The 10,000-nt window shown below is 48.4% G+C and overlaps 1 protein-coding gene across 1 annotated transcript in view; it reads right to left on the bottom strand.

Moving 5' to 3' along the window:
- The window catches only part of LOC308172212 (solute carrier family 22 member 4-like), a gene marked incomplete at both ends in the record, with an annotated part of 24,394 nt that overhangs the window by 6,923 nt on the left and 7,471 nt on the right, over positions 1 to 10,000 (bottom strand). The window contains 5 exons of the mRNA XM_080547121.1: positions 1 to 47; positions 1,781 to 1,916; positions 2,328 to 2,510; positions 3,647 to 3,861; positions 7,482 to 7,582. The exon at positions 1 to 47 is cut by the window's left edge and continues 13 nt beyond it. Of these exons, the coding sequence (XP_080403247.1) occupies positions 1 to 47; positions 1,781 to 1,916; positions 2,328 to 2,510; positions 3,647 to 3,861; positions 7,482 to 7,582 (682 nt within the window). The remainder of the gene's footprint in view (positions 48 to 1,780; positions 1,917 to 2,327; positions 2,511 to 3,646; positions 3,862 to 7,481; positions 7,583 to 10,000) is intronic.

Genomic DNA, 10,000 nt, shown 5'->3' with positions numbered 1-10,000 from the left:
TCTGGATGTCGTTTAGGAGTTTGTCCTTCTCCTTCGATTGCCACAACCTAAAGGAAAGGAGAGGGGGTAAGGAGAGGGGATAAGGGGACCTGGGGTGATGGGGCCTTTTCAGCCGCAGCCCCGTCCCTCTGGAACGCCCTCCCCAACCACATCAGACATGCCAACACCCTGCCAACATTTAAACAGGCCCTCAAAACCCACCTCTTCAAGCTCGCCTTCACCAGTTAACCCTCTCCCCCTCCCCTTCCCATGTGTCCCCAGCACTACCTTCATTAGGCCCCTATATATATTATTATTTTTTGTTTCTTTTTACTACTCAATCTTTTCAGTTTGTAAAGCGTATTTGAGTGTCTAGAAAAGCACTATTTAAGTCTGATGTAATTATTATTATTATTATTATTATTATTATTATTATTATTATTACTATTAAGAAGAGATTTGGTGAGGCTGCATTCTCATTTTATGCACCCAGATTGTGTCTTCACTGCCAGTTTACATTAGGGATGCAACCTCAGCACATATGTTCAAGTCAAGACTAAAAACCCATCTTTGTAATATTGCCTTTAAATAACTAAATAATAAAATTATGATTATATAATGATTGGAGCACTTTGAGCTGCAACGTTAGCAGGAAAAGTGCTATACAAATAAAAAGTTATTATTATTATTATTATTATTATTATTATCATTATTATTATCATTATTATTATTATTATTAATATTATTATCCTGAGTAGAGTATTCAAGTTCTCACAGATGACAGGAGGTCCAAGCATCTCATGAAGGAGATACAGTACCACTCGCTGCTATCGACGACCTTGTCACGTGATGTCGTTAGCGCACGTGATGTCGTTAGCGCACGTGAAGCGGTTACATTTAATGCACAGCTTTTTCCCCCCCAACATCACATGACACACACGGCGTTGGCTACACAGCTCTGGCTTTGACCATTAACGTATTTGAACTCTCACTGAACTCTCACTGCTTTATGACATCATTACCACAGGAAACTGTGAGGACACGGTCATGGTCATTTGTCACTTTGATGTGTCATACATACTTTGAAATCGGAATGAAAAGTAGCAGCATCCGCCCACACTCAAAACTGTGCAAAAATCAATGTTTTATTGCCATAAAATATTACAATTAAACATTGATTTCTGCCCGGTTTTGAGTGAGTGCGGACGCTGCCTCTTTTCATCCCATTTGATACTCTTCAGCTCTTCCGCTGATTGAAAAATTTAAACATTGAAATCTGAAAATATAGTCGAAGAACATTATGCTTATTTGAATGTTTATTATAATTGGTTATAGATCGACGTTATGACGTAAAACTTGAAAGAACTCATTTCTCTTGGGACATTTAAAAACCTTGTGAGTAACTTATCGTATCGTTCTTGCCCCTGTTTTGTATGAAAGTCCCATTATTTTATTCTATTTATTCATATCGTTCTTGCTCCTGTTTTATATTTTATATGAAAGTCCCATTGTTTTATCCTATTGCTCTGATCAAATTGTATTTTGTCTATTTTTTGTTGTTGATCTAATAATAATTCATTGAATTTATATAGCGCTTTTCCGAGGCTCAAAGACGCTGATCTGGTGTTGTTTTATTGTGTAATTGCGCTGTTTGTTTTGGCTTGTTTTGTTTTGCCTGTTGAAACTTGATGTTTGAGCTGCTGTCTTGGCCAGGCTTCCCTTGAAAAAAGAGACCGTTGTGTCTCAATGGGACCGACCCTGGTTAAATAAAGGCTAAATAATAAATAAATAAAAAACGTACCATCTGACAGGCTGGGCTTGGCTGATGTTGTCAGGCAGTTCACAGCCCCGGGTGTCTGGGAGTAAGAGGCTCAGGAAGGCAGTAAGGAGGCTGATCACCCCGAAGACCACGTACGGCAGCACCTTGTTGTAGAACCCTGAAGACACAAACAAGAGAAGAAGGTTAAACAGAGAGAGAGTCACATTCAAGGTTAAACAGAGAGAGAGTCACATTCAAGGTTAAACAGAGAGAGAGTCACATTCAAGTGAGACCCGTCGCCTCGAGGGGTCTCTAGAAACACCAATACACACACACACCTCAAATGCACTGTAAACAGACAAAGACACACACAAAGACACACACGCACAAACACACACACAAAGACACAGACACAGACAGATACACACACACACACACACACACACACACCTGAAATGCATACATATACACACACAGACACAGACACACACAGACACACACACACCTGGAATGCTCTGTAAACACACAAAGACACACACACAAACCTGAAATGCACTGTAAACACACACACACACACACACACACACACCGATGTAGATGATGTAGGGTGAGAGGATGCTGCCTATGCGTGCGGCCAGGGAGGCCACGCCCAGACCCATGTTCCGGACCACCGTGGGGAAGAGCTCCGTGGTCCACAGGAACAGGAAACAGTACGCCCCGGCCACGCCCAGCTTCCCCAGCATGGCCAGCACCTGGGTCAGCACCTGCTGGTCTGAGGAGACACACACGACCAGAACAACACATACATAAAGACAGGGCTAGCACACTCACCTAGCAAACACTGTCCTAGCATGTACTGACCAGACACACATCTTAACACTAGAACAGCCGTGGGTGGGGTCATTTTTACCCTGGGAGTAAAAGAAATGTTATATCTTTGCACTCGATCAAATTTCAGGACCCTCCTTTACTGACTTTTCCTAGATATGTGCGTTCTACCACCCAGTATCCTTACATCTTCTTAATCATATCAGGATAAGCTAGTATGAAGCTATTTTGCAGTATTTTGCTGTGTAGGAGGGCAGGCTAATTCACAAGACGTCCAACTAGTGGTCTTTGTGTGTAAGTAGCAGCTTCCCATTGTAAAGACTATAGTCATTTGACCCCCGAGGCGGCGACTCTTATAGTAGGTAGAATAGGCACGGCTGTTCTGGTGTTAAAATAGCTATGGCATTAGACAGAAAGATAAACACAGACTTTATTAGAGGATAAATATGTTTATGTAATAATGTTTTATAACCAGTAACCAGCGAGGCACCATTTAAGGTCTATTAGGCAGGCTGGATCTCAAGGACCGGTTTGACGACCACAGATGCAAGACGCATGCTAGCGTAGCTGTGGGGAATTCTACATCCCTTTGATGGGGAGTTAAAGAGAAAGAAGAGATAACATTTTTAACTGGACAGGTTTCTGTGGAATTTGTGAAGTGTGCTTGCCTCCGAAACCCATATCGGTTGTATTCAAGCCAAGAAGTAAAAATATTGCTATCCCTATGATATTGAACGTGTCAGTTAAAAGCTTAACATTTTTTAAGTGTAACATCCCCTTATCTTTAGAACCTTAGAGACCGTTACCATGGTAACCGGCTCCTCAGCCACTGACTGTGTTAGCTAGCTAGCCAACAAACAAACAGCCAGAACGTAAAAAAACGAATAATGTTTATATATATTAATGTTATATTAATATTATATATATTATATTAGCCTATATATATTAATGTTAAAGTCCTGTTAAATGTTAAAGTCCTTAGATATTCTGCTTACAGCGACCACACTAATAAATACATATGACAGTTAGTCGTGTTTGTCAGGTCTTGTCTTTGAGTGTTTGAGTCTTTGAGACACCGACCCTCTGGGACCAGCTTGATGACCAGTAGCGTCACGCCACAGAACAGCAGCGAGGAGAAGAGGATTATGGGCCGCGGGGCGCGGTAGATCAGCAGCCAGGTCGCCACGTAGGCCACGACCTCCGTCAGCGCGGACAGGAAACAGTTGAGGTAGGCGTCGCCGGCCATGTTGGTGGTGTTGAGGGAGAGGCCGAAGAATACCATGGAGGTTACAAACCTGAGGGGGGGGGGAGGGAGGAGGGAGGAGGAGGGAGGGGGGAGGAGGGAGGAGGGGAGGGGAGGGGAGGAGGGAGGGGGAGGGGGAGGGGGGAGGGAGGGGGGAGGGGGGAGGGGAGGGGGGAGGGGGGGGGAGGGGGGGAGGAGGGAGGGGGGGGAGGAGGGGGGAGGAGGGAGGAGGGAGGAGGGAGGGAGGAGGGAGGGAGGGAGGAGGGAGGGAGGGGGGAGGGGGGAGGAGGGAGGGGGGGGGGGGGAGGAGGGGAGGGGAGGAGGGAGGGGGGAGGGGGAAGGGGGGAGGAGGGGAGGGGAGGGGAGGAGGGGAGGGGAGGAGGGGGGGGGAGGGGGGGAGGAGGGAGGGGGGGGAGGGAGGGGGGAGGGAGGGGGGGAGGAGGGAGGGAGGAGGGAGGGAGGAGGGGGGAGGAGGGGGGAGGGGGGAGGGGGGAGGAGGGAGGGGGAGGGGGGAGGGGGAGGAGGGAGGAGGGAGGGGGAAGGGGGGAGGGGGGAGGAGGGAGGAGGGAGGGGGGAGGGGGGAGGAGGGAGGAGGGAGGGGGGAGGGGGGAGGGGGGAGGGAGGGGGGGAGGAGGGAGGGAGGAGGGAGGGAGGAGGGGGGAGGAGGGGGGAGGGGGGAGGGGGGAGGAGGGAGGGGGAGGGGGGAGGGGGAGGAGGGAGGAGGGAGGGGGAAGGGGGGAGGGGGGAGGAGGGAGGAGGGAGGAGGGAGGAGGGAGGGGGGAGGGGGGAGGGGGAGGGGGGAGGAGGGAGGAGGGAGGGGGGAGGGGGGAGGGGGAGGGGGAGGGGGGAGGGAGGAGGGAGGAGGGAGGAGGGAGGGGGGAGGGGGGAGGGGGAGGGGGAGGGGGGAGGGAGGAGGGAGGAGGGAGGAGGGAGGAGGGAGGAGGGAGGAGGGAGGAGGGAGGGGGGAAGGGGGAGGAGGGGAGGGGAGGGGAGGAGGGGGGGGGAGGAGGGGGGGGGGAGGGGGAGGGGGGAGGGGGAGGAGGGAGGGGGAAGGGGGGAGGAGGGGAGGGGAGGGGAGGAGGGGGGGGGAGGAGGGGGGGGGGGAGGAGGGAGGGGGGGGAGGAGGGGGGAGGGAGGAGGGAGGAGGGGGGGGGAGGGAGGAGGGGGGGGGAGGGGGGAGGGGGGAGGGAGGAGGGAGGGGGGAGGGGGGAGGGGGGAGGAGGGAGGGGGGAGGAGGGAGGGAGGAGGGAGGGAGGGAGGGAGGAGGGAAAATGGATGAGGATGAGGATGATAACAATAATAACTTTGATTTCTATAGCGCCTTTCAAAAACCCAAGGACGCTTTACAATTCTAAAGGGGAATGGTCAGACAGACAAAACAGAAAACAAACAAAGCAAAACAAAAACAGTGACTAGGGGCCAAAGGCCTTGGTGAACAGATGGGTTTTAAGGGCTGATTTGAAGCTGAAGGCTCTGTCCCCAAAGGTCCGTAGGTTGGTGCGGGGGGTGGGAGGACAGCAGGCCCATGTCTGAGGACCGCAGGTTCCGGGAAGGGGTGTGTTGGGAGAGGAGGTCAGTGAGGTACTGGGGGGCGCAGGCGTGGAGGGATTTGTAGGTGAGGAGGACACAACAACACCTATGTCAAAACCTGGGGCGGAGGGGGTAGGCTGGCATTCAGTTTCTTGCCCAACAATGAACACGGTGCAAAAGAAAGAAACAACTTCATGGGCCGGTTTCAGAGACAAGGCTTAAGCCTAGTCCTGGACTAAATCACACTTTCAATTTAAATCTCCATTGAAGATGTTTTTAGTCTAGGATTAGGCTTAAGCCTTGTCTGTGAAACCGGCCCTTAATCTTCTTTTTTTTTGCAACTTTTTTGCATTTTTAAGAAAGGGTGAAGGACAAGAGTGAAGGACAACGGAAACCTCATGCTTTCTCCAGCAGGCAGGGAGAGGAGGGGGGGAGTCTGGCTTGAATCAGATACATAAAGTCCTTTATGTTCTTTAAAAGTGCTTCTAGAAATACATTCTTAGAATCTTTTAAAAAAAAAGGGGGGGGGTATCAAAACAATGGACTCGGGGATTGGGGATGGGGGGGTGGACGGACTTCCTGGACACACAGATGAACAAGGGATTCTTCCTTTAAAAAAAAAAAGAAAAGATAAAAGGATGGCGGTGGAGTTGGAGAGTTCAACAGAGTAACAAACTGGAGGGAAGACGCTGTTCCTTAGCCTGGGGGTGCGGGAACATAGACTCCTGAACCACCTTCCGGATGGGGGGAGGAGGAGGAGGACAAACAGTCCGTGGCTGGGGTGGGAGGTGTCCCTACTGACGCCCTAAGTATCTAAATATAAAATCAAAAAGGCAGCCTGCTTCATTTCAAATTGTCTGTCTGTCTGTCTATCTACCTATATTTGTCTGTCTGTCTGTCTGTCTGTCTGTCTATTGTCATAGAATATCTAAATATAGAATCAAAAAGGCAGCCTATTTCATTTCAAATTGCGTAGGATCTATTTTTACACTCAGGTAACAATCCCACCCTCAGATGAGGTACAGGCCAATCACAGGCATTTCCTGTATGGGGAGGGGGCCGGCTGTGATGCAGATTGAGAAAGGTTAGGGAGGAATCGACCCCCATTTTCTCCTAGAGGCACAAAGGTGAAAAAGAGAGGCACAAAAGTCACAAACTGGTTTGGTCTGGCTTCAGACAGTCTGGCCTGGGGAAACACAACGGGCAGGAACTGCTTCTGATGGCTCAGTCCATCTAGGTGCAGGTCAAGAGAAAAGAGAGCAAGCAGGTCTTTGTATCATTTGTATCACCATCGTTTAAATGTGTCTGTTGTCTAGCCAAATCAAGTTTCAAGTAGAGAAACTGGTTTCATTGTCTACTTAGGCTGAGGTCGTCAATGTGTTGATTCTGCCCAGACAGTCTGACTGTCTAGTGACTCTTGTGAATTCAGTCAGGTAATGGCAGACAGACAGACAGACAGACAGACAGGCAGACAGGCAGACAGAGAGAGACAGACAGACAGACAGACAGACAGAGAGAGACAGACAGACAGACAGACAAGCAGACAGACAGACAGACAGACAGACAGACCATCAGACAGACAGAGACATTTATTGTTTTATCAATAAATAAAATGTCTTAGCAGGCATATTATTCCACCATACCCCCCCCCCCGCAAAGACCTCGATGGCAGAGAGAGTTGGGCACCAACTGATGATGAACTGGGTGGTTTTCACCGCCCCCGTGGTGAGGCTGTGGCGCAGGAGGTAGAGCCGATGTTTAACGATCGCAAGGTCGGCAGATCGGCGGTTCGAGTCGAGCCCCGGCTGGCCACATGTCGAGGTGTCCTTGGGGCAAGACACAGAACCCCAAATTGCTCCCTCAATGAGCAGGCCGGCCGGCGCCTTGCATGGCAGCTTGCCGCCGTTGGTGTGTGAATGTTTGTTTGAATGTGTGAATGAGAGGCCGTTTATATAATTGTAAAGCGCTTTGGAATAAGGCGTCTATATAAGTGCAGTCCGTTTACCATCTACCTGTTGCAGGGCCTTCCGATCATCATGATGATGATGATGAATGAATCTCAACTCCACAGACAGACAGACAGACAGGCATTCAGCATAGACAGCCTTGAGGGGGACAGGAAGGGGAGGAAGGGGTCCTCACCAGAGGAGGATGAAGAGGATAGAGATGTTCCTCATGTTAGCGGTCCGGAACAGGTCGAGGAAGGTGTAGACCATCTGCTGATCTGAGGGACTACCTTTTTGCTGAATATAAAAAAACACATAAAAAGACACAGAATTCAACAACCCCACGTACATTGTTATGTTATATTGTACAGTATGCTAGACCTGCAGTTCTTTTTTATGTTCTTTTTATTGTCAATGGTCATTGGATTACAACAATGATCATTACATTCAACATATCACAATCAACTCAGTTCCTATGACCAAAGTATTTTTTTCTTTTTTATATTAAAGTAAAGTAAAGACAAAACTAAAACAAAAGAAACAAACAAAGAAAAAAGAAAAAGAAATAGCTATAGCGAGTGAACTGGGGGAGCTTTCATCTTACATATGACTGAGATTAGAATAGAAAATGATTCGAAAATAGAGAAAATAAACAAGATTACATCACCCTCTCGTGTTCTTTTAACAGTTCAACAGAAATCTGACCTTACAGGTTTAACATATCCCGTCCAGATCCGCTAGAATTTTTCTACCTGAATTCTAAGGGAGTATGACATCTTTTCCATTACATATCATGAATTATATCTATCCATTCATCCACTGTAGGTACGTCTGGCTTGAACCATTTTCTTGTGATAGCCTTTTTACTTGCTACCAGAAGTATCTAGACCTGCAGTTCTATGCTTTTTTTTTTGTGCATTACCGAGTCGACACATCGTGTGTGTATCATTACCGAGTCGACACATCGTGTGTGTATCATTACCGAGTCGACACATCGTGTGTGTATCATTACCGAGTCGACACATCGTGTGTGTATCATTACCGAGTCGACACATCGTGTGTGTATCATTACCGAGTCGACACATCGTGTGTGTATCATTACCGAGTCGACACATCGTGTGTGTATCATTACCGAGTCGACACATCGTGTGTGTATCATTACCGAGTCGACACATCGTGTGTGTATCATTACCGAGTCGACACATCGTGTGTGTATCATTACCGAGTCGACACATCGTGTGTGTATCATTACCGAGTCGACACATCGTGTGTGTATCATTACCGAGTCGACACATCGTGTGTGTATCATTACCGAGTCGACACATCGTGTGTGTATCATTACCGAGTCGACACATCGTGTGTGTATCATGGGACTTGACCCCACCAGTGTGGCTTGGGTTGTTGTTGGTGTTATTAGGTCAGGTCACTTTAACACTTGTTTCCAACGAGGTCCTCGTTGGTAGACAAAGAACAACAAAGACAAGAACGTATTATATGATATACCGTCAGCTTGTTGGTGCTATTAGGTGATCTTTTTTTGTTGTTGTTGTTATTTTTTCTGAGTGGGGCAGTCCCACTCATATTTTCCATTTTTTTTATTGACAGTTACAGTGAAGATTTAGACAGGAACGATGGGTGAGAGAGAGGGAGGGATGACATGCAGGATATGTCCCCGGCCGGAATCGAACCGGGGACCCTGCAGTTACATGGTCAGCGCTTAACCCGCTACGCCACCTAAAGCCGAGTACACACTAGACGATTTTAACCCCGATTTAGCTGTCGCCGACCAGTTTCTTGCGGTCGGAGACAAAATCCTCCCGTCGTTGCAAACTCGGGGACGCGCCGCCTCCGACGCTCGTTTAATGTGACAGGCTCAGAGACGCAATCGGAGGACCGCCGATCCCGTCGGAGGGCCATCGCAGGGCTCCAGATCTTTTCAAACATGTTTCATTTTATCGGCGCACAATCTGCTAGTCTGAGATGGGCAACGACCGGTGTGGACAGCACAGCCAATGAGAGGTCGAGGAAATGCAGCGCGGAGGAGGCGTGAAAGTAGAAATGGCTATTTATATAATAGTAAATAGCCTATTATATAAATAGCCAATAGTAAATAGCCTATTATATAAATAGCCATATACTGTATGTATATATATGTATATATTACATATAGTAATATGGCTATTTTCTAGTAGAAATGAGCTCCATCTTTTTTTGACAGCTGTCAACGTCTCGTCATCATGTGCTGATATCGCGACACTACAGCTTGGCGAATCGTCCTGACCAAGTGAAGAATCTTGTAGTCTGTGAGCCCCCGTCGTTGCCACATCCTGTAGTCTGCGCTGTGCTGCGCAGTCTGCGCGCCGCTGCGACGTGGACACCAGCACGACGGTCGTTTAGTGTGAGAGGCTCAGCGATGTTACAACTTGAAAAGTCGTCTAGTCTGTAGCCGCCTTAAGCGCCCTTATTAGGTGATCTAGGTGATCTGTTCCACCACCAGCACACCTGATTCAACTAATCAAGATTATGATGTGTACTTGATTAGTTGAATCAGGTGTGCTGGTGGTGGTGGAACAGATCAGATATGTGGAGCGGCTGGGGGTCCCCGAGGAGAGGTTTGACAACCACTGCTTCAAATGACCAAAATAAGAATTTGCAAGGCCACAAAGCCTTGTTCTGCTTGTTGTTGTTATTGCGAGGGAGGTTTCAGTGGGAGGT

This window comes from Nansenia antarctica (genome assembly GCF_963989245.1).
Source record: "Nansenia antarctica genome assembly, chromosome: 16".
NCBI lineage: Eukaryota > Metazoa > Chordata > Actinopteri > Argentiniformes > Microstomatidae > Nansenia > Nansenia antarctica.
This window is presented reverse-complemented; position numbering and strand designations above follow the sequence as displayed.